The 25,162-nt window shown below is 42.0% G+C and overlaps 1 protein-coding gene across 1 annotated transcript in view; it reads left to right on the top strand.

Annotated features, from left to right (window-relative positions):
- The window catches only part of CDON (cell adhesion associated, oncogene regulated), a 70,598-nt gene that overhangs the window by 19,212 nt on the left and 26,224 nt on the right, over positions 1-25,162 (top strand). Inside the window, exons 8-16 of the mRNA XM_052662063.1 lie at positions 407-696; positions 2,420-2,594; positions 5,308-5,436; positions 8,841-9,044; positions 11,108-11,289; positions 12,165-12,270; positions 16,720-16,842; positions 21,121-21,342; positions 23,351-23,601. Coding sequence (XP_052518023.1) covers positions 407-696; positions 2,420-2,594; positions 5,308-5,436; positions 8,841-9,044; positions 11,108-11,289; positions 12,165-12,270; positions 16,720-16,842; positions 21,121-21,342; positions 23,351-23,601 — 1,682 coding nt within the window. The remainder of the gene's footprint in view (positions 1-406; positions 697-2,419; positions 2,595-5,307; positions 5,437-8,840; positions 9,045-11,107; positions 11,290-12,164; positions 12,271-16,719; positions 16,843-21,120; positions 21,343-23,350; positions 23,602-25,162) is intronic.

Below are 25,162 nucleotides of genomic sequence, written 5' to 3'. Positions count from 1 at the left end.
CTCCAATATGTTGGCCACCTGATGTGAAGAGCTGACTCCTTGGAAAAGACTCTGGTGCTGGGAAAGATTGAGGGCAGGAGGAGAAGGGGATGACACAGGATGAGATGGTTAGATAGTATCACCGACTCAATGGACATGACCTTGAGCAAACTCCAGGAGACAGTGAAGGAAAGGGAAGCCTGGTGTGCTGCCGTCCATGGGGTTGCAAAGAGTCAGACATGACTTAGTGACTGAATGACAGCAATAGCAACTGGAGATGAGATGTCTCCACGAGTTATAAGTTGAAATGTTACCTGTTTTAACTACTAGGGCTCAAATTGTGCTAACATTGTGTTAGATGACAGCACAATGTGTGAGAGACCCTGAAATGATGAATTTCTTCAATCTCCTCTTTCTTTCTCTGCAGTTCCTTTTGAGACAGACACCAAAGCAGAAATAGTCACATCTTCTGATCCCACTCAGAATGATAAAGGTGATGATTCAGAAACTGGGTTATTGAGCTCATTTCCGGTGGAAGAACATTCCAGTGCCAAGGAATCATCATCAGAGAAAAACGCTAGTGGCACCTCTGTCCCTGATGCCCCCATCATTCTGAGCCCCCCTCAGACACACATGCCAGATACCTACAACCTGGTCTGGAGGGCAGGGAAGGACGGCGGGCTGCCCATCAATGCCTATTTCGTGAAGTATCGAAAGGTAATGTCTTGCCGTTTATGACCTTTCTCTCCTCACATCCCCGCATCCTGTGTGTAACACGTGCTTACCATCTTTCACACTTGTGAAGTGGCAGGAAGCAGAGCAGGAGTATGCCAGGGCAATGGGTTTGGGAGAGAGTCAGCAGTCATGCTGGGTTCACCAGTCTTATAAAGACAGTAAGAATAAAGTACAGATAACCTCCCCCAGATTGGGATTTTAAGAACTGAGTGACTTGACAGTTGTTTTGTTGACCGTTCCTTGGGGTTTGAGGAATCTTATTTCCCCGACCAGGCTTGGAACCCTGGCCCTGGCAGTGAAAGCCCCAAGTCCTAACCACTGGGCTGCCAGGGATTCCCTGCTTCCTGACCTTTTTAATCAAACATTTTAACCCCTTGGGTGTAAAGCTTTATAAACCGCTTTTTAAAAAGTAATTCCTTCCCTCTGTGAAGTGGCAGAAGACAGTTTATTTAGCAAAGAAGCAATTTCTTATTAGAAACCACTGTTTGAACAAAGTTGTCCATTATCCTCTCTGATTAATATTTTCATTTCCAGTTGTCTTCCTAATTGTATTAATATTTTTCATTGTTTGGTTATTTGTTATGGTAAACGTTGGTCTGTCTCAATTGATTTTTCAGATGATATTTTTTATCCACAGGCTTATATTCAAACAAAATGAAAATCCTCCCCTCTTTGTTTAATGAGATTAGTAAATGAAATGGGAGGAGATGTACTCGTATTTGAAATAATTGTCTATATTCAGGATGTTTTGGTATCCATCATTTAATAGGAATATTTTTTTATCCTTTAGGTATTTTTTTAATTGAAGTATAGTATTCACAATGTTAATTACTGCTGTACGGCATAGGGATTCAGTTATTCCTATATATACATTTTTAAAAAATATTCCTTTCCATTATAGTTTATCGTTGGATAGTGAATATCTAGTTCTCTGTACTGTATAGTAAGACCTTGTTGTTTTTCCATTCTATGTATAAAAGCTTACATCTGCTGTTACAGCCTCCCACTCCATTTCTCCCCCTACAGTAATATTTTTAATATCTGGAAAAATTGACATAATGATACTTGGAAGTTTATTCACTGTTTTTAACTTGATGATTCTAGATGAAGGAAGTTTCACTGGTAATCCTGTCCACATGGAAACTTCCATGAATGTTGGCTCTTGGTTTTATTAATGAAGGCATAACAGATTGGATCTCTTTTTCTTTCCTTCAACTCAATAAACAGTATGAAAAAACGAAGCAAGACTGTTAGAAATATATAATGCATAATTGCATAATTTATACAGATGTGAACATGAACTGTGATTTACCAGGTATTGTGTATATTATATATTATCATTAATACATATTATTGTTTATTTATTTAATTCTCCCATTAATCCAGTAGGAAAGGAGCAACGTTTCCATTACCAGGAAAGGAAATGACTGGGTAATCAAGTAACTTCCTTGAGGCCAAAAGTTAGTGGCAGCTGATGAGCAGTAGACTTTTTAAAAAACTGTGAGAATCCCAAACTTCTCACTACAGGTCACCTTATAGTTCTTAATTGGAAGAGGCACTGTGTCTCTTTCACTTTTGATGGTGCATCGCTTCCCCAGATTCATTTTGGAATTGAAGGACTTGTAGTTTTTATCCAATTGAAATGGAAAGGTTTTTCTGCCCTATGTCTCCATTTTTGAAAAATGCCTTGTTTTCGCTTGGGTAGCTGGAGGATGGTGTTGGTGTCATGGGAAGCTGGCATACAGTTCGAGTCCCAGGAAGTGAGAATGAGCTCCATTTAACGGAACTGGAGCCATCGAGTCTCTACGAAGTTTTGATGGTGGCGAGGAGTGCCGCCGGGGAAGGACAGCCTGCCATGCTCACCTTCCGAACCAGCAAAGGTGTGTATAATCTTCCTTAAGAGGAGGGAGTTGGCTGTATTGATGTCACTTTTTAATAATCAGTGTCATTTTAGGGTAGCAAAGTTTCTTATATATAAATTTAGTAAAGAAACCTATTATAGTACCTCTTGGGGCCACGTTTAGATGGTTGTATTCTTCTAGTCGGGTTCGATCTCTGGGTTGGGAAGATCCCCTGGAGAAGGAAATGGCAATCCACTCCAGCATTCTTGCCTGGAGAATCCCATGGACAGAGGAGCTTGGTGGGCTACAGTCCACGGGTCGCAAAGAGTCGGACACGACTGAGCGACTTCACTTTCACTTTCATTCTTCTAGTCCATCTAGCATTTCACAGGTATTTTTGAGAGCTTATGATAGGTAAGGCATTAGGGTAAGGGACACAGGGAAAACAAGGATAATCAAGACAAGATCCATCCTGATAGAGCTTCTACTTTGCTAAAAAAGGTAAGACATATACATAAATGCCAACTCAAGGCAAAATTTCAGTTCAGCTAGTATTTACTTAATGATTTCTCAGTGGCAGGCTGTAAACAAAATAGATAATGCTCCTTTGCTGTCATGGAGCTTCCATTCTAGTTGGGAGAAGTTTACACATAAGTTATCAGGACATTAGTAGGTGTTGAGTGTTAACAAGAGAAATAAGTTAAGGATGGGTGTAGCGTGGGCTTCTCAGGTGGTGCTAGTGGTAAGAAATCCACCTGCTAATGCAGGAGACCTAAGAGCCGTGGGTTTGATCCCTGGGTCGGGAGGACCCCCTGGAAGAGGAAGTGGCAGCCCACTCCAGTGTTCTTGCTTGGAGAATCTCATGGACAGAGGAGCCTGGTGGGCTACAGTCCATAGGGTCACAAAGAGTCGGACACGACTGAAACGACTTAGCAGGCAAGCACGTGGGGTAGTAGCGGTTGTCACAGCTTGAACAGGTGGCCAGAAAACTGAGCAGCTGACAGCAGGGCAGAACTTTAAGGAGCTGTGTGGAAACCCATGTGAGTATAGGGGCTAGAATATCCCAGTAGAGAGGATAGCAAGCGGGTGTGCTTGGTGTTTCCAAGGAGCACCGAGGGGCCACAGTGATGGGAGTAAAGTAAGTGGGGAGGGAGAATGCTCAGGGAGATGGATGATCATCAGCACATTGTCCAACCTGCAGGGATACCCACTTCGACCCTGAGTGAACTGGGAGCATTGGAGAGTTTTGAGCAGAGTTGTGACGCTGCCTCTTGTGTGTTTCAATGCTGGCTATAGGGCCATGCTGACTGTAGGGTAAGGATAGATTGGAGGAGGGCAAAGGGATAGGGAGGGACCAGATCTGACATGGTCTAGGCAAGACAAGATGCAGAGGACAGTCTTCTGTGGGGCAGCTTGTGAGGGTGGTGCTGGTGGTTTAGTCGCTCAGTCATGTCCAATTCTTGAGACCCCCATGGACTGTAAGCCTGCCAGGCTCCTCTGTTCATGGGATTCTCCAGGCAAGAATACTGGATTGGGTTGCCATGCCCTCCCTCCAGGGGATCTTCCCGACCCAGTAATCGAACCCGGGTCTCCTGCATTGCAGGCAGAATCTTGACCAACTGAGCTACAGGGGGAGCCCACCCAGTTTGTGAGGGTAGCTTGATTGGAAAGATGCCATTTCAGGGTGTCACTGGTGGCTCAGTGTAAAGAATCCATCTGCCAGTGCAAGAGACATGAGTTCAGTCCCCGATTGGGAAGATCCCACATGCTTCGGAGCAACTAAACCCATGCACCGCAACTGGTGAACCTGTGCTCCAGAGCCCGGGAGCTGCAATTACTGAGGCCATGCACCGCAGCTCCTGAGGCCTGTGTGCCCTGGAGCCATGAACAAGAGAAGTCAAGTCACCACACCTACAGAGTAGCCCCTACTCGCCACACTAGAGAGAAGCCTGCACAGCAGCAAAGACCCAGCACTGCCATAAAGAAATTAATAAAATAAGCAGTTTCAAAAAGACGCCATCGCAGGTTGGCCATAAGTGAACAAAAAGACTTCTATGAGCAGAGACAGGAATTGGATACAAGAGTTTTTGGTGTGGCACAGTGTTGGCAAGGAGTTCTGATGATTGGAAAGAAATTGTCTATTGACTTTTGAAAAAGATCCTTTTATTTAATGACTATGTCTGGACAGAAAAATAGTGAGTATTTCTTATTTGAAATGTATTTTGAGTTATTACCCATAATTAGTCCTTAGTTGTTTATACTGTCTGACCTGCAAATACTGAATAATGAGCATGTATTTCAGTTCTAAAATAATCACTCAATTTCATTTTTTGCCCCTTGAAATTTTAAAACAGCATGACAGCTTTCACATGAAGAAACTTAACCGAAGCTCTTAAATAATGAATTTTCTGCATCAGAATTAAGAAATATGTACAGTAAAAATAAAAGTGGGTGAATAGTTTGAAAACCTTTAGTCATTTGGCCTTTTCATTTGTGTCACTTTTTATGTGTGTAGATTAAAGCTATCCTGGTGAAGAGAGACACATTTTTGTTATAGGTACTAGGAAAAGACAAAGTACCTTTTCAAGTTAATTCCTTATATTAGCTAAGTAATTACAGTGTAGATTTTAAATTTAGACACTGTAACAGATAAGTTCATATATTTACATGCCAGTTGAGTTTCATAGTATCTTTTCTAACTTACGCAGAGAAGCTTACTTGTATTGTATTATGTTATATTATACCTTTCTAGAGAAAACAGCATCATCCAAAAATACCCAGGCCTCCTCTCCACCTGTGGGCATCCCTAAGCGCCCTGTTGTTTCAGAGGCTGCAGACAACTTCGGAGTGGTACTCACAGATGCCTCTAGGCATAGTGGAGGTAAAGAGAAGATTCTTCACTTATTCATTCTATTTGTTTCCAAATGTAACCTGTTTCAGGTTATTAGGGGGTGGAGTGGGACAGGATATTTATTATTCAAATTATATCCTACCATATAACTCTTTTCGGTTTTATTTCAACCATTTTAAAATGTCTTGAATTTGAAATCTTGAATACCCAGTACCATGATTGATATTCAAAGGAATAAACTCAGATTTCAAATGTTATGATACTAAGTTTTTATAACTCACAAAAAGGATTTTTCTGTCTCCTCTCTGGCGTGGGAACCAAATTTACATTGGAACCCTGAACATCTGACTTTTTTTTTTTTTTTTTTTTAATGATTTGTCAAAATATGTCACGGTACCTATAGTATGACTTAGTTTTTTATTGAATGATTACATGTCATTCTCAGCTTTATTGTTGTGTCATGTTGATCTTAGAGTGTTTAGATGTCATAGCAATAAGATTTTTAAAAGACTTCTTTTTAGTATTTAATCATACATGAATTCTCCCGTTACAACATAATGTGCTTTTTGTGATCTAGGGAAGGCTTAACATTTTATTTCTGAGCTCTAAGAATTTTCAAGCTTCTCTTGCCTATTTTTATAGTCTTCCATGAGTTGGTCTCAGACAGAAGCAAGTCATAACATTTGAATGCCTCTGTGGAATGCCTCTGTATCTTCAGTATCATGAGCTGCTTTTTCTTGAGTCCTTTCGCCTCTGAGATCAGAAGAACAAAAACCTCATGAACTGGCACGCAGTACTAAATGCTGGAGCAGCAGAGATCAAATGAATCTTGCCCTTGGAGAGGCTTACAGTATAGGAGATGATGCAGACAACTAAGCCAATACCAATATAGCAGGGAAGATAGACAGCAACGATGGTTTTGATTCTACTTTGGAATCAAACATTTCACAAGAGATTTATCTAAATCACTTACTTGATAGGAATGAGGCCCAGTGGCTGGCAATAAGAGATGTTCCCTAAGCTAAGCTTCGAAGGCAAGAATGTTATAGCTGAATGAAGAAGCAGGAGAAACAGTTCTGGGCAGAGACCTCTCATGCAGAGACAGATGAAGGACATGTTCTATTTCATTTAGAGATTCAGAGATTTTATTTAGTGCTGTGGGGAATCATGCTACAGTGGGGTAGGAAAGCAGTTGCCTTGTTTGATGTCCTTAAAGATTCAGTCTTCCCTAAAAGCTGTGAAGAAGCCTGAAGGATTTTAGAGGTGGGACAGGGGAGTGGCATCAGATGAGGCTTGGAAATACAGACAGTGACAGTGTGGATGGAGAAGGACACAGACAAGAGACGAAGGGAACTGAATCCTCACTGAGTGAAAGTGAGAAATATGGTGACTTGGGCAACTTGAACCATTTACCAAGATAGGTGATAAGAATTTGTTGCTGAAGGTTATGGATTCTGTGCTGGCAGTCATGAGTTTGGTGTTATCCAAGCAGAGATAACCATAAAGAAAGGATTTATTTAATCTTCACAATAACCCTGTGAGGAAGGGAGCATCAGCGTATTACAAATCAGGAAACTGGGACTCAAGGGGGTTATGGAACTTGCCTAAGATCACCCAGAGAGTGGTGGAACTGCTGTCCACAGTCAGATACTTAGACTCCAAGAGCAGTACTCTTTATCTCCTTTCACATGCTGTTTCTTTTAGGTATTGATGGTATTCTTCTCTTTAGGGACTTTCCCCTAATAATGTCCTTTTTCTGCTTGGTCTGTGGTATTCTTTGAGTTTTAACCTCATGTGAATCAACAGAGGAAGTTGTTATCTTCGTATTAAAAGAGAAATTCACTAACTTCTATTCATTCTGTTTCCATTGCTTTCTAACTTGAAAGGAATACAGTAAGTATCACGCCAAGTTGCCTGCTTTGAATGTGTTCATCTTTTCATCCATTAAACAATTTGTTTTCAAAATGCCACAAATTCCTTCATACAGGCACCATATGCAACGTTATTTTGTTATGTGTTTGTATTCAGATTGAAGAGATGTTGAGACAGAGGGGTGTTGGCGGAGGCCAGACCCAGGCTAGACAGAGACAGGGCTTCCTGAGTAATTCACTGAAGTAATATAACCATGGGGGCTTCCCTGGTGGCTCAGCAAAAAAAGAATCCACCTGCTGTGCAGGAGATATGGGTTTGATCTCTGGGTTGGGAAGATCCCCTGAAGAAGGAAATGGCAACCCATTCCAGTATCCTTGCCTGGGAAATCTCACGCACAGAGGAGCCTGGCAGGCTATAGTCCATGGGGTTGCAGAGACTCAGACATGACTTAGCAACTAAAACAACAACAATGGAACCCTGGTCCAGAGCTGGTCTTCCTTGTTCTAGCTCTAGAAACATGACAGTTAGCGTGTGGAAGGGCAGTCGGTCTTGATAACCAGCTCATTCTGGAAAAGCTCACAGGTGATTGCTGTAAAGTGGGTGGCAGTTCACGACTTCCGAACTGTCGTACAGCCCAGGTTGTTTCTGTCAGCACCCTTCTCTGTAGGGACCAGATGGGAAGCCAGTTATAACCACCGGATTGCTTGGCCAGCAGTTAGGGACACGTGTTGGCTACACAGTTTGAGTGGCTGATGAACTTACTCCTGAGGTTTCCTCCTGCCATAGAATCGAGACCGTCTCGTCTGTGGGCTGGGGCATCCCTCTTCTTGGCCATGCTAACCGAGAGCTGCCAGGTGTTGGGTTCACGTGGATGATCACGTGGATCATCCGTTTCCTGATAACACTTGTCTTTATTTAACTGTGAATCTGTCTTCCCGCTTTCATCCTGAGCAGTGTTTCTCCCTTCCCATTTTTATCAGTATTGATTTTACTGTTTCAGTTTATCTCTATTTACTGCTTGCAGTCTGTTTTTTGGACTAGCATTCCTGTAGCCTTGAAGTGTGTTAAGATACTTAACATAATAGTAATAGCTACATTGCTGATTATTGACAGGCTGTGATCATAATAGGTAATAAACAGAACAATCTGTAGACTGTTGGCTGAATGTTTTCTATAGCTCGGTTGGATAAAGAAAACCATTTAAATAACACATCATTTTGAAAATTTATTGTAAATTATTACCACAGTCAGACTTGAAGCACCAAATAATAATTACTTATATTGTTTTAGCATGCCTCAGTGATCATACTCATTAACTTTCAGACTTTCAGAGATACTTAACAAGTTTATGAATTATCTCACTTTTCCTGCTACTTCCTCTATTTCATTGCACATTAACTTTTCAGAGGACAGAAAGAAAGTCATAATGTTATTAACTCTGGGAAGAGTTTTGGTGAAGAGCCTTTAATAAAGTGATGTTTGGGATTTATCCCTTTCAGTTCATTTGAGTAATTCTTGTCTCTGATGCTGAGGGTTATCGAAATGAATGTTTCCGTTTTCAGTCCCAGAGGCGCCTGATCGGCCTACTATCTCCACTGCGTCAGAGACGTCTGTCTATGTCACATGGATTCCTCGGGCGAACGGGGGCTCTCCAATCACTGCCTTCAAGGTCGAATATAAACGGATGAGGACTAGTGATTGGCTGGTGGCAGCTGAAGACATCCCTCCTTCTAAGCTTTCTGTGGAAGTTCGTAGTTTAGAGCCAGGTAGTAATATTCAAACATTTTGTTTTAGGCCAGCAATGCTGACTTTAGATGCATATTCGTCTGTTTTTTTAACCATGCCTACTGCATGCAGGATATTAGTTTCCTGACCAGGGATCCAATCTGTGTCCCCTGCATTGGGAAGTCTTAACCATTGGACCACCAGGGAAGTCCCTAAATACATATTTGTAATAATCATATATTCTTCTAATTGTTAAAGTAATGTGAGCTTATTGTATAAAAAGCAACATTGTATTTGAAAGCAAAATATAAGAAGAGAATAGTCACCCCAAACCCGCGCATCTAGACATAACCATTGTTTATATTATGTTGTATTTCTTTCTAGTCTTTTTTCCTTTCTAATGTAAACTGGAATCACGCCATAAATATTGTCTTGTGACCCCCCCTTTTCCCATGTTATAGCATAATTAACAATTCTTCAGAACTCAGTGTTTAATAACTGTGTATGTACGGTGGAAGTATACCATGATTGACTTAACCTAGTCTGTATTTCTGGGCTTTAGACTATTTCTAACAGCAAATGAATGGAAGTAGGGTTGTGGTGACATCTTTGTGTGTGGTTATGTGTATGTATTCTGCTATGTATGAATGTTTTAAGAGGAAGATTGCTTGTTATTTGACTACAATTGATCTGATGATGCCTCTTAGCGTGGTTAAACCCACTGCTTTATTTTAAGAATATGAGACAATATTCAGCACCTCTTTGTTCTGTTCAGTTTTGTTTCAGCAGCAGGGGAGCTTCTCCAGACCCCCTCTGTGCTTAGTTGCTCAGTTGTGCCTGACTGTTTGTGATCCCATGGACTGTAGCCCACCAGGCTGCTTTGTCCATGGGGATTCTCCAGGCTAGAACACTGGAGTGGGTTGCCGTGCCCTCCTCCAGGGCATCTTCCCAACCCAGGGATCAAACACAGGTCTCCTGCATTGCAGGCAGATTCTTTACCGCCTGAACCACCAGGGAAGCCCATCCAGGCCCCCTAATATATGAAACAACCCATAAAAGAGAAAAGCACTAATCACAAATCAACTTTCTTTACTTCTGTTTGTTTGGGTTTCATGACCGTTTTTGTTGATGGACTTTTAAAATGTACTTTAGCAGCAAAAACCCGTGTTTGTCTGACAGGTGACAGGAGGAGCTCAGGAATATGTAGGTACAGTTGGGAGAAGGTGGCTGTTTTAAATACGGGCAAGACTAAGTAACATTTTCTAGATAGAAAAGACTGTTCTCAGAAGCTCAGGGGTTATTTTTGAGCTTTTGGGAAACTTGCTTTAGGGGTCTAATTTATTCTTTACATTCGGATTTTCAGAAACTCACAATCCTTAGAGTTTTGTTTTTTTTTTTAAGTTCTTAATATCTAAGCCAAACAAATACCTTCTGTTGTAGCTTAAATCTGATCTTTCTTATCCTCTTATTAGAGGGAGCATAGTGACATCTGTGATCAGCCACACAGTGCCTCTTCATAGCTGTATTCCCTGTGTTAAACTTCGCTTCACTTGTTTCTTTCAAAGTGAAAAAAAACCCTATTGGGATGGCCACAAAGTTCATTTGGATTTTTCCTATGTTCTTACAGAAAAACCCAAACAAATATTCTGGCCAACTCAATAGTTTCAGCAACCCACTCCAGTATTCTTGCCTGGGAAATCCTATGGACAGAGGAGCCTGGCAGGCTGCAGTCCATGGGGCTGCAAAGACTGGGACACAACTTAGTGACTAAACACCACCATCATCACCACCAGCTAGTCCTGTATTTGATGGGTCTGACTTTAGAACAGGATGTTGAAAGACAAATGTGCTCTTTCCTCTTCTCTCCTTGCTTTCTTCCATGAGGAACAGCATCTGTCTCTCCTAGGGACCCCCAGTAAGGTACTGGAATCTTGAACACATGTAATGAACACATGTAATACCAGTGGAGTGGCAAGTGGGTTGAAATATATTCACTATCTAGGCTTTAGAGCGTGTCATTGTTATTGCAGAGATGCTTAAGTATGATTGTTGTATTTTGAATATTGTCCCTTAAATTCTGTTTTTCTTTTCCCTCCCTTGAAAGGTTCAACATACAAATTTAGGGTAATTGCTATCAACCATTATGGTGAGAGTTTTCGGAGTTCAGCTTCTCGTCCATATCAGGTGGCTGGGTTCCCCAATCGCTTTTCTAACCGTCCAATAACTGGACCTCACATCGCATACACAGAAGCTGTCAGTGATACTCAGATCATGCTAAAGTGGACAGTAAGTAAAACATCTTCTCTAATGACAAAAGTTTCTGATGTAGCCATGTTAATTTAATATCAGGACATGATACTATGAATGGGAAATTTTTGAACTTTTAAGTAAGAGGAAATTGAGGGACACAAATTTGTGTAAGAGCATATATTATAAGAGGGGTAGGTTTTGTTTTGTTTTGTTTTAGTTTTTATTTATAATGGAGTATAACTGATTAGAGCTTCCCAGGTGGCGCTCTAGTGGTAAAGAGCCCACCTGCCAAAGCAGGAGACATAAGAGACGTGGGTTCAATCCCTGGGTTGGGAAGATCCCCTGGAGGAGAGTATGGCAACTCACTCCAGTATTCTTGCCTGGAGAATCCCATGGACAGAGGAGCCTGATGGGTTACAGTCCATGGGGTTGAACAGAGTCAGACACAACTGAACTGAAGCGCCTTAGCACACACACACTCATAGCTGATCAACAGTGTGATAGTTTCAGATGCATAGCAGAGGGACTCAGCTGTACATACACACATATCCATTCTTCCCCCCAATTCCCCTCCCATCCAGGCTCAGGGGGCAGGGCTAAAAATAAAATGATTGTCTCTTCAGCTCTCATCCAAGTATTAACATAATCACCATTTCATGTGTTCTTGGTTTTGAGCCCAATGTACTTTTTTGTCTTTGAGCCTAGTGAGACATAGGGCTTTATTTTTGTTTAGCCCTGCAGTAAGCTAAAATGCTCTCAACACCTTTGAATACCTTTAAATTAAACTTTAAATGGCTGTCAAGGATTTCTATAAAATGAAGCTCAAAAAATACTGCCACACAAATGAATCTTAATGGATGGAAAAGTTACATTTATTTTGTCTTTGACAAGTCTTTGCTTCTCTTTTCTAGTACATCCCATCGAGTAACAATAACACTCCCATCCAGGGATTTTATATCTATTACCGGCCAACGGATAGTGACAATGACAGTGATTACAAGAGGGATATTGTAGAAGGTAAGTGTTGTGGACAAGCTAGAGTCTTAATAAGAGAGTTTTGGAGGAGAGGGTTTATAAATATTATGAAAACCATCCCAGGGTAAAATAGAGTAAAAAATGAAATGGTGTATAGACCCCTACTTTGAATTTTTTCCAAAGAAAGTTTAATTTGTCCAATTTAATACAGTGGACCCTTGAAGAGTGAGGGGTTGGTGGCTCAGTATGTAAAGAATCCGCCTGCAATGCAGGAGCTGCAGGAGACGGGTTTGATCCTTGGGTTAGGAAGATTCCCCCGGAAGAAGGCATGGCAGCCCATTCCAGTATTCTTGCCGAGAAAATGCTATGCACAGAGGAGCCTGGCAGGCTACAGTCCATAGGATCACAAAGAGTCAGGCCCAACTGACAAGATTTTGCAAGTATGCATCCTAGTTCAGTTTTGCGTGTGTGTGTGTATATGACATTATTTGCTTAACATTTGCTTTTCCCACTAAATGTTACTCTCCTCGTGGCAGAGGGCCTTCTTTCCCATGGCTGTATCCTAAGCCCTACACTGTTGAGTTGTTCGGTATTTATTGAGTGAATGAATGGGTGAATGCTCAGAGTCCAGGAAAGAATAGTCGAGTGTCTAGGGTGATCAGGTTGGAGAAAGGCATCTATGGTAGCCAGCAGCGGAACAGCCGTCTTCAAGGTTCTGTTTTTTTAAATTTATCATCTTGGCCGCTCTGGGCCCTCATTGCTGGGCTTGGGCTTCCTCCGGTTGCCGCGAGCCGGGGCTGCTCTCCAGTTGTGCCGGGCGGGCCTCTCGCTACGGTGGCTTCTCCTCTTGCAGGGCACAGGCCCTCGGTGCTTATGGTAGTTGCGGTGCTGTGCTTAGTTGCTTCACAGCATGTGGAATCTTCTTGGGTGAGGGATCAATCCCGTGTCTACTGCATTGGCAGGCAGATTCCTAACCACTAAACCACCAGGAAAGTCCTGTCTTCAATTATTTAAGGACTAGAATGTGGAAGAGGTACTCAGTCTGTTGGGGGAGGGCAGCTAGAAGGAAATCGTGTGAGGAAGAACCCTTTCATACCATATTTCTCTAACATGGGTTCCCTCACAAAACAAAAAACTCCGTAATTTAGGAGCGTTCAGTAGAAGCTGCATACCTGTTTCTCAGTGGTAAGTTGCAACAGATTCTTGCTTTGGGAGGAAGGCTTCTTCTGAGGTCTTTTTTTTTTTTTCGAAGTATTAATCTCCTAATGAATCATCTCACAAAATTGTCCCTAGCCAAGGTGACTTTCTTCTGACTTTTCCACATCCAATAGTTTTTTGTTGTAAGTAATCTTATAATAAGTTACTTTTAATAGGTGGTACCATGTTTCTTTAAATATTGTGGTTTTCTTTTTACTGTTCATCCATTACTTTTGTGATGTGATGAAAAATTTGTTATCTAAGTTTTCATTCCTGGCACAGAGAAGGTGCTCCCTAAATATTTTTTGAATGGACGAGTGATTGTTTCTCTTTTCTTAATCTGGAAAAGTAGGAAAGAAATGAGTTCCCCAAACCTGCCTTCTTCATAAGGAGTTGGGGAAGTGTGGAAAGATCATTGTTAGTGGCAAAAAAGGTTCAGGGAAGTCAGGATGGTAGCTTCCTGGAGGTGGCAGTGGCTGGAGGGAGCATGAGGGGACCGTGGGGGGCCAGGAACACTTGCTTCACCTGGGTGCTGGTCCCACAACTGCGGTCTGTGTGTGAACATTCATCTCTACAGTGATGGATGCTTTTTCACATGCATGTTCATGAAAGCAAATAGCATCGTTAGTGACCGATCCACACTGTAGTCCTGGCTCACTCTTCATTTTCGTTCTGTCTGGGTTAGGCAGGTGGAGCTGTCTGGTTTTTAGTTTTAAACTCTTTTGAGAGAGGTTACACTTTCGTTAGGAGGTCGTTCTAAACAAGGCAAATATAAATAAAACAAATGTCCCTCTCTGTCTCCATCAGCATCACTCCCTCCCCTCCCCTTCCCGGTTCAACTCTAGAAATCCACTGAGAAACACTTCTCTAGCTAAATCTTTGAACATTTGCAGACTTGACTGTTGCGCCTGTGGAGTGTGGAGCAGGGAGATTCCTCTAAAGGAGCTTTTGTTTGTATTACTAGCATCTGTACATGTGAGCTCTGCCTTGTGGTTCACAGGGAACTTGCTTGTGGACGTAATGGAGCAGTTAGCTGCTTAAGTGGGCTTCACTGTGCTGTGTAACTTGCTTATCCCTTATTTTCAAGTTTATGCACTTCAAATTCTTTGTGTGGCAGTTGCAAACTATTGGCTTGCTCTCCCAAGCTGAGAAGCACAAGTATTTATCCTTTATATGTAAAGTTTTCTTTAAAGTTAGATTACTTAACGTGTATCAACTCAAAATTGTTTTAAGCTTTGAAATGCAATTACATTGTTAAAGAATACAGTAAGAGAAGAGCAATTATACTGGTACCCTACCTTTTGAATTAAGTTCCACATTTAGATAAGCTGTAAACGTTTTGAACATACCAGTGTTTTTGTGATGATTATTTTAATCTTGTACATTAATTGAGTTCCAAGAAAATCAGAGTATGTCACCCTGATCTTTAAGCCTGTGCTTTCATTTTTTACCTTTTCTAAAACATTCTTGGTGAAAAAAAAAACTGCTTGCTGAGCAAACAGCATCCTGGTTGGTTGATTATAAACCTAATAATACACTTAGGTGTCTTATTTGTCAGTGACCTATAAAACCTTTCCGGTGATACTTCCTATAATTGGAATAATTTCAGTAACAATGGCATATTATTCTAATAGGATATGTGTTAGTTCATTTTCTCTTACTAGTAACTTATCAGAAGCTTAGTTTAATTCCATTTTTACTAGTGCTATGAAAGGAAAACTTCAAATCTAGTGCAATAATTATTCAAGTGAATGTTGATAAGTGAGTGGGGAGCTGGGCCAGGAAAGAACTAAAGATAGAGAAAAAAGTGGAAGTCTTTTAGCAAAGTTTTTGGAATTTAAAAATAGATCTGTTCCTATCTCAAGTAGATTTTGAGTCAAGTTTCTTTTAGGATCTTTTTTACACTTATAAATGGGGGCCTACTCACAAGTGGGGAACTCACAAGAATTCCCCGCTTGTGAGTTTTTCCTAGTCCTTCGATCCTAAAGTAAGCAGATTCTCTTCCTTGTAAAATATGGAACTTGTAAAATATGAATGAGGGGCTTTGTGTTGGTGGCCTGGAAAGGGGTATGTTTCCGGGTTGAGATGTTTTTTGTCTGTGTTGAATCAGGAAGAATCCCGGAGCCATTGGTTCTGTCAGCCAAGTCGATTTGACTTGTGTGGATGGTTTTGTTTCATTTATTTTTTTTCTTCTCTCTCTTTAATTGACTCTTAAATCAGTTGGTGGTATAGTTGAGTTTCTAAGAAACAGTGAAAACAGTTTGAAGAGGTATTTTCTAAGAAGGATTAAAGGTGCTTGAAGAGTTCATTGAGTCTGGCAGACGTGTCCCTGTTTATTAAAGTTTGTCACAGGTCCACGGAAGTAAAAACAGAGAGTGATTTATATTGAAGTTGCTCACTTTAGAAGTGTTTCTAAATGAAATGCTGGCTGTGTGCCACGGATCACAGCCTCATTCTTTGCTTGTGTGGTTTGGAGACCCGGATTCAAAAGGAAAGAAATGGCAGGAGCAGTAGCCAAGAGTTTCCCAGAGTAGATTTTGCTTTCTGAGCATTCATTTATATGTTGGAGGGCTTCCCTGATGGCTCAGGGGTAAAGAATCTGCCTGCAATGCAGGAGACATAGAGACACGGGTTCCATGCCTGGGTCAGAGAGATGCCCTGGAGAAAGCAATGACAACCCATTCCAGTATTCTTGCTAGGAGAAGTCCATGGCCCCAGGAGCCTGGCAGGCTACAGGCCACGGGGTCACAGAAAGTCAGACACGACTGAGCGCACACATGCGCACACACGCATTGTGTCCCATTAGAGTGGAACTGAGAGTTTTGCTGAGGTCTGTCTTATAATGGTCACTTGTTCTGGGTAAGACATTGTTTTCTGACCTCATACATGGCATTGCTTTCTGGTGGATGAACAGAGTGGGTTGACTTGCTCGCTGAGGTATGGGATCAAAGGACTTGAGGGTTTTCTTTTAACTTATGCATAAAATTAATATGTATTTTATGAAAGACTTCCTGCTAATTACTTGTAATGAAACAAAGTCTAAATCCCCATAGACAGGTTTAGCTTTAATTCAATTTCTCTCTTCTCTTTACCATTTCTTTTCATACCATGCAATGGAAATGCTATTCATCTGTCACGTATTGCTAAAAATATAAGGACATTTTTATTGCTCAAACTGACTGTATGGTGATGGCTCCTGCTCCAACTTCGTTTTGAAATTACTAAATAATTTTATTGACTCTGTTGTTTAGGTTGTGGGGTATTTAAAGCTTGTCTTCTATTTTTCCTTTCTAGGTTCAAAGCAGTGGCACATGATCGGCCACCTGCAGCCAGAAACCTCCTATGATATTAAAATGCAGTGCTTCAACGAAGGAGGAGAGAGCGAGTTCAGTAACGTGATGATCTGTGAAACGAAAGGTAGGAAGGGGTGAGAATTAGTAGTTCTTCCCTGCACAGAGCTAGGATTTTGAACTCTGGATTCCTTCTGACTATCGATGTGTTTCCAAAGATACTTTGGACTGTTTTCTAAGTACGTCCACTTAGACTGTCTCAACAGTCTAGCCTTATGTCAGCTGGAGCAGCAATCCCCAACTTCATTGACACCAAGTGCTGGTTTTATGGAAGACAGTTTCCCATGGACCAGGGAGGTGAGCAGGTGGTTTGGAATGATTCAAGTGCATTACATCTATTGTGCACTTTATTTTTATTATTATTACATCTGCTCCACCTCAGATCATCAGGCATTAGATCCTGGAGGTTGAGGACCCCTGGGCTAGCAAACTTGCCTTAAAAGTAGTTTAGATAAGTATACATTGTAAATTTCTACATGCCTCTGGGTAGGTCACTTCCCTTTTTCTTTTTGGTCCTCCATGAAGGAATAGAAATATTTGCTGACTAATTTCTGAGATTGCTGAGAGAGTTAGAATGCTTCCCAAGAGAAGGCGCTGCTTATGTTTAAAGTGGTTTTTGAATGACAGATATGTATACTACCTACCTGTTCAGTTAAGTGTGGTAATTAAGTTCAGAATTAGTTGATAATTCTAAAATAAGATTTCAACTGCTTGCAGACATAGATTAGCTGTAAAATACTGCAAGTGTTGAAAACAGAAGATACCACACTTGAGTAACAGAAGCAGCTGAAGTGGAAACTGAGGCTCAGAAAGGTTGAATTCATATGCCAAGACTCAGCTTCATCGTTTAATTCTGAATCATGTCTTTCTGCTTCAAAACCCACATGTTAAATTCACGTTTAAACGTTTATACACACAGACCTGTAGACTAACCTTGAATTTCATTTGTTTAGCAATATATTTGAGTACCTTTTTGTACTGGACACTAACATATTAATGAACATTTCTTACTTGCCTCCAGATGCTGTGAAACTCAGAACACAGTTACATAAAAATGAAATTTCTTGTCGCTGCTCCCAAGACTTTTAAGAATCTAGCCAGGCAGAACATAAAACACAGACAACAATGTAATAACTGTATTGTTTTTAATAGTCTTATAGTATACATCATTAATTGACTCTGCTGGGGAATCAAAGGTTCCAGCTATAGACTTTCAGATCAGAGAAAAACAAAAACCTTCTTTAAAATGTTAATTGGCACTTCCCTGGTGGTCCAGAGTTTAAGACTTTGCCTTACAGTGCAGGGCGTACAGGTTTGATCCCTGGTCAGGGAGCTCACATCCCACATGCCTCGTGGCCAAAAAAACTGAAGCAATATAAAACAGAAGCAATACTGTAACAAATTCAATAAGGACTTTAAAAAAAGGTTCACATAAAAAAACGAAAAATCTAAAAAAATAAAATTTTAACTGTTCACGCTGAATGAGTTTCTAAAATGTATTACACAATCCTCAGCCTGTTTAAGCAGAACGTTGGATGCATGAGTTCACCTTTTTAAAGAAATGACTCAAGGTTCTTGTTGTGAACGGCGATTATCTTATCTTAGCAATTCAGTACAGTTTTCTCGGGAGTGACACAGTGCCGGAGGCCTTCAGTACAGTTTTCTCGGGAGTGACACAGTGCCGGGGGCCTTCAGTACAGTTTTCTCGGGAGTGACACAGTGCTGGAGGCCTTCAGTACAGTTTTCTCGGGAGTGACACAGTGCTGGAGGCCTTCAGTACAGTTTTCTCGGGAGTGACACAGTGCTGGAGGCCTTCAGTACAGTTTTCTCGGGAGTGACACAGTGCTGGGGGCCTTCAGTACAGTTTTCTCGGGAGTGACACAGTGCTGGGGGCCTTCAGTACAGTTTTCTCGGGAGTGACACAGTGCTGGAGGCCTTCAGTACAGTTTTCTCGGGAGTGACACAGTGCTGGGGGCCTTCAGTACAGTTTTCTCGGGAGTGACACAGTGCTGGGGGCCAGCCACTTCCCCCCACTGTTAAAGATGTAGACCATCGTGATTTTTATTTAGTTCTCTGCTTCCTCTTTCTGTTTTGCCCCTTACCTTGCTCATGTCACGCTCTTGGCTCTCTCTTCTCATTCACATCCGTGGGACCGACCATCTCACCCACTGCAAAAGTTTTTAAGTTCAGCGAGAGGTTGGCAACCGCTCATCAAGCTTGGTGGAATTATGAATAAATTCAGAGTAAATGAAGAGTGAATAAACCTGAAGCACTTCCCTATGAGTAATTGTGGTCTTTCATGTACAATCTGTAACATCCATTTTGCCTCAGAAACTTGTTTGTTGTCTTAGGAATTGGCAGGGACCTTAGAATTGTATAATCCAACATACCACCCAAAGTAGAAATTTCCTTTAGAGTCTTTGCCAGGTATTCTTCTAGCTTTCAGTGATGCAGAGCTCTTTCCTTGGAAAGGCAGCCTCTCCTTGACTGATTTCCAGCCCTGTTCTGTAGAGTTGAAGTTGCTAGAAAATGGAACCCCAGTATAATATTTGTTGAAGTAGGTTTGTTTTTAAAGATCACTCTGCTCCTGTAAGTAGTTAGGAACCATAACAAAAAATGTAGAATAATAATTAATGACAGTAACAAAAGTGATTGAACACTACCACGTGCCAGGCTGTAAGCCGAGAGCTTTTTTACACGGATTAACTCATTTATGCTTTTATGATTTTATGTATTTATTTTAATTTTTTAAGAAGTGTTGGCTGCTCTGGGTCTTCCTTGTGGTGGGAAGTCTTTCTCTAGTTGTGCGCGAGGGCGTCTCTTGTTGTGGCACGCGGGCCTCCCACTGTGGTGCACGGCTTCTCTCTCTTGTGGTTCGCAGGCTCTGGAGCACACAGTCTCAGTAGTTGTGGTGCATGGGCTCTCTGCTTGTGCCATAGGCCCTATAGCATGTGGACTTATCTAGTTGCAACTCGAGCGCTCTCTCTAGTTGTGGCCTGCAGGCTTAGTTGCCCTGTGGCATGTGGGATCTAAGTTCTCAGTTGTTCAGTTGCTGAGTTGTGTCCAACTCTTTGTGACCCCACGGATGGCAGCACAGCAGGCTTCCCAGGCCTCCGCTATCTCCCGGTGTTTGCTCAGGTTCATATCCATTGAGTTGGTGATGCCATCCAACCATTTCATCCTCTGTTGCCCCCTTCTCCACCTGCCCTCAGTCTTTCCCAGCATCAGGGTCTTTTCCAATGAGTCAGCTCTTTGCATCAGGTGGCTGAAGTATTGGAGTTTCAGCATCAGTCCTTCCAATGAATATTCAGGGTTGATATCCTTTAGAATTGACTGGTTTGATCTTCTTGTTGTCCAAGGTGCTCTCAAGAGTCTTCTCCAGCACCGCAATTTCAAAGCATCAGTTCTTTGGCACGTGACCTTTTTTATGGTCCAGCTCTCACCAGAGATCAAACCGACGTCCTCTAATTGGAAATTAGATTCTTAACCAATGGGCCACCAGGGAAGTTCCCTCATTTACTCTTCATTACAACCTTATGATGAAGCTGGCATTATTATGTCTATTTTCCACCTGCAGAAACTGGTTTATGGAAGTCCAGTCATATGGCTAAAGGGTGAATGGTGGAACAGGATAGAAACCCAGACAGTCTGGTTCTAGAGACCAGGCCATCAACCACTATGCTGTCTGCTGGTTCTGTAACACGTAGAGCATTAAGAGCATGTTTTCTGGGGACAGAGAAAGTGGGGTTTATGTGCCGCCTGTTTTTAGCTTTTGCTCTTGCCGTTATCCAGAATACTAGTGAATTAGGTAAAAGGACTGTGTTTACGTAGACCTCAAGAGTTCTTGGTTTTGGAATGTTTAGTATTCTGTGTGAAGTTTTTGGAATTGTATATAATTGTTCTAGTAGTTCAGAGTCATGTCTTCTAATATGATTTACAGGCAAAAGGCATAAAATATGTAATCGTGAGTCTCATTCAGCTCAAAGTGTATCAGACAGAAAGGAGTTTTTGTTCCATCTGTAGGTTAAAATATTTTTATTTCAGCTCTTTGGGAGTCTTCTGCCAGTGCAGCTAAGCAGATCACCGTATGGCAGCTTGGGTTAGACCAAGTGCATCTGTGTCTCTGATCTGATGATTTCTCTGGAATTTGTGGCCTAAAACCTTGGCACATTAGACTTTTAAACTTTGGATCCCTCTTTGTGACTCATTGCTGGTCAGATCATCTCAGTCACAAGTGTAAACAGACTGGCTTGCGTTCCTAAGCAGACCTCCTTCGGAGAGTAAACCATTTCATAGAGACTGTCTTCACCCTGACATCATGTTTTCCTTTCTGTTTTTCAACTAGTAAAACGGGTCCCTGGAGCTTCTGAGTATCCCATCAAAGACTTGAGCACCCCTCCGAATTCCTCGGGGAGTGGAGGGAACGTGGGCCCTGCTGCCAGCCCCACCAGGAGCAGTGACATGCTGTACCTGATTGTCGGCTGTGTGCTGGGTGTGATGGTGCTCATCCTCATGGCCTTCATTGCCATGTGCCTGTGGAAGAACCGCCAGCAGAACACCATACAGAGTAAGCCATTCACCGGCATCTCCTTCTCTTTTTTCTAAAGATGGGTAGAAAAATATTGTCAGAATAAATATTGATTTCTAACACGTTTGTGCATGAGTGTTACGGGATAGAACACATCAGATGCTCTTCATTCAGTGGAGATGACTTTAAGATGGTGCTAGCTGTCAGCCAAAATAAGTGGAGCATCCAATTAAATTGCCCAGGAGAAATAAACAGCAAAGCCCAAACTAAGCAGGTCTCTAAGTAAATAGCTGACTCAGTGCTGGGAAACTCTGGTGGTGTTGGACCACCAAAGAGGCTGAGGAGTCGAAGCGTGGAGCTTTGAAATTGCTTCAGGAATCCCTCTGTACTGCTCCAGATCTTGTCAACAAGGAATGAAAAAGGCATGATGGAAAGGAAGCTAGTGAAGACTGTTCTAAGTCACTGTCCTGGGATGACACAGATGAAAACACCATGCCCCCAATTTGGCGCTTCATGTACCAAAACAGCTCCAGAGTGGTGTCCCAGCCCTCCAGACGTGTCCAGGCACACTGGAGCTGTCAGTGATGGCGCTGTAGTAAAACATGTAACCTAGAACCCTCTTCCCTTTTCTTTCCTCTTTTTTCATCCCCTCACCTTCTTACCATTCCTCTTCCCCCAGCTATTATAAAAGAGGACAGTCAGATCAATCAGAGGCTTCAGTCTCTGCTGGGAGGAAGTATTTCTGTTTCCTCTTTGGCCCCAGAGTAAAGAGATGAAACAACAGCAAAGACGCCAGCAGTGATAAGCTCTCAGCAGCTCTTAGCTGGTTCCTGCCTCTGGTCCCTTTTTAGTGAACAGCTCATGGGGGAGAAGTGATTTATTTTTATCACCTTGTTGCCAAGAGATAGGTAAGGTGAGAAGTGGTGGAGATGCTGATGGTGGTGCCAGGCTGGAAGAGCTGGCTACCTTTTGGGCCTTTTTCTAACTGTTTCCGATGTCATTGACTTTGGTTGTGTGAGAGTGTGCTAAATCACTAAGAGTACTGATGTCTGAGCAAAATTAATCTGGCTAAAGTTACTTTCCTTTGTGACTTGATGATACGTTGAAAGGTGGGGAATGGTAATGTTCATTGATGGAAATGACCATTGAGTCATTGATTCAGAAGACAGTCCTTGTGGCTGTCAGCTCTGTGCCCCACACTGGTGGACAGTGCAGGCTTCATGCCTTCTTCATGTGGTTTAGTGGAGAAGAGAAGCACTGTCAGGACACACCTGTGCTGTTAACACACCTGTCACAGGAGGAGGGACGGCCACTCCAGCCTTGGCACTCTCCCCCAGTACCTTTGAAGAACTGATCAAAACTCTGACAACAAATCCGGTGCAGTTTAGATAATATACATTCTAAAGAACAGTTCACGTTTTCCAAATGTATCTGGTAGGTGTGCTTCTGGAAGTCAGATATTTGAGGCAGCTATGGAAATACTTTTAATGTAAGGAAAGGGAATAATTAGCCTTTCATGCCCTGCAATTTCCAACTTGGCTGTAATAACCAAGGACCTGTATGAATAGTGAATGTTTCCCCAATCCCATCCTTTTACTTAAGTGGTGTTTATTGCTTTTTGAAATATTCTACCTAAAGTTAGCCTTTTGCTGGCGTTTCATACAGTTTCTTTCAGCACTCTGAAGCATCGGGGAATTTAAACACATTTTCTTAGTGTTGCCGGTGCTTTGATAGTTGCAACTTGAACAATTTATTCATTCTCTTTTGAGCAATTTCTCTCTGGTTGATTTCTCTTCCCATTAAAAGAGTCGTAACTAACTCATAGTTCCTGGCTGCCTCTACACCGTTAAGGAAATAACAGTAATAACTTGATTAAAGCAAATCTCACAAAGAAGCTGTAAGTGAACACTTTTTAAGAGTGTATTTTAGTACAGCTGTAGTTTATTAGGGATTTAATTAATAAAAGTTCCCAAACAAGAAGAATTGTCTCTTTCAGTCCCTTACCCTGTCTGTTTGTTTGTTTGCTCTTTTTGTTCTCTCTCAACAGAATACGACCCACCAGGCTATCTCTACCAAGGGTCAGATGTCAATGGGCAGATGGTGGAATACACCACTCTGCCCGGCACAAACCGGATAAATGGAAGTGTTCATGGAAGCTTCAGCAATGGCTGCTCGCATCTGCACCATAAAGTCCCCAATGGAGTCAGCGGGAGCTTAAACGGAGGGCTCTACTCCGGGCACGTGAGCTCTCTAACCAGAACACGTGTGGATTTTGAACATCCTCGTCATCTAGTGAATGTAAGAGACCTACTCATAAATAAAAGCCTCCCTGTGCCCCACAATGTAGGGTGCAAGAACATGGTCAGCCCACGTGCTTTCCCCAGTAAAGAAGCCTCACAGGCTCACTGGTGCACCTTGTGTCACCGGTAGCCCCTTGATCCAGTCATCTTTGGAAGCTTTCTGTTATCAAGCAGTAGTTGTATTCATCAGTCTGAATTATATCTAGAGTTATTTAGCACCGAAAGTGCAGGGCCAATTATAAACAGACTGGAAGTTGTTCTTGAGATGAAGCAGAAATACTGTTGGCCATGGACCAAGCCACATAGTTTAAATTTGATTTATTTGAAGTCTAAAAGCTCATACACTTAGAGGAGTCAGGCAGATCGGGAAATTGAGTGAAACGAGTTGGAGATGAGACGGAAGTAGTGGAGGTATGGGAGAGCCATGTAGAAGCAGCCCTGGGGGGCTTCCCTGGTGGCTCAGTGGTAAAGAATCGCCCTGCCAATGCAGGAGACACAGGTTTGATCCCTGATCTGGGAAGATCCACATGCGGCTAAGCCTCTGGGCCACAACTGTTGAGCCTGTGCTCCAGAGCCTGGGAGCCGCAACTACTGAACCCACACGGCCTAGGGCCCGTGCTGTGCAACAAGAGACGTCACCGCAGTGAAAGCCCACACATCACAACTAGAGAGTGGCCCCCGCTCATTCGCTGCAACTAGAGGAAAGCTCTTGTAGCAATTGTAGCAATGAAGACCCAGCACAGCCAAAAAATGAATAGATAAAATTTAAAAAAACAAGAAGTGGCCCAGGTTCAGCGGCCTGTTGTCCACACACCCTGTGTGGCCAGGTCTTCTGAATTTTCACATCTGTAAATCCAGGTGAAATCTAGATTTTTTTACATGTTGGCAACTAATTACGCTTTTAGAAAAAAGGCTTGTATGGGCCATACACAGCATGGCTGTGTACCACCAGATTGTCACTTCTGACCTCCTGTGAGGTTTTCTTGACTTGTTTTGCCCCATGTGTGTTTTGTGGTTGCCTGTAGGATTTTTATATTTTATAAGATTAGTGCCCTCTTGCCACAAGGAGTGATAAACCTTTAGTACTGCTTTATTTCAGTACAGTGTAAGAGACCCAGACTCGATCCCTGGGTTGGGAAGATCCCTTGGAGAAGGGAAGGGCAACCCACTCCAGTATTCTTGCCTGGAGAATCCCATGGATAGAGGAGCCTGGCGGGCTACAGTCCATGGGGTCACAAAGAGTCTGACACGACTGAGTGACTAACACTTTCACTTTCAACCAGCTGATACACTTTCATTTTTGAAGTGGGAATAGAATGACTGATGTGTTTTAGATTTGTACTTGTTGAAGAGATTCTCTGCACCAGGAAGCTTGATTTATTACATTGTTTGGATAGTCAGCCACTTTATTTTCAACCACATAAATAAAATGTTTAGTTGATCAAATTAAACACTCATTTACATTTTTATCATTATTTCAATTACAGATAAATTTGCCATAACCTACAATGTGCTAGAAATGAAGAAGTTTATAGAGATTTTTTAAAAAATCTTAAACA

Source organism: Budorcas taxicolor, chromosome 25, assembly GCF_023091745.1.
Source record: "Budorcas taxicolor isolate Tak-1 chromosome 25, Takin1.1, whole genome shotgun sequence".
Lineage (NCBI taxonomy): Eukaryota > Metazoa > Chordata > Mammalia > Artiodactyla > Bovidae > Budorcas > Budorcas taxicolor.
The sequence above is the reverse complement of the archived record's forward strand: the minus strand, read 5'-3'. Positions and strand labels throughout refer to the sequence as shown.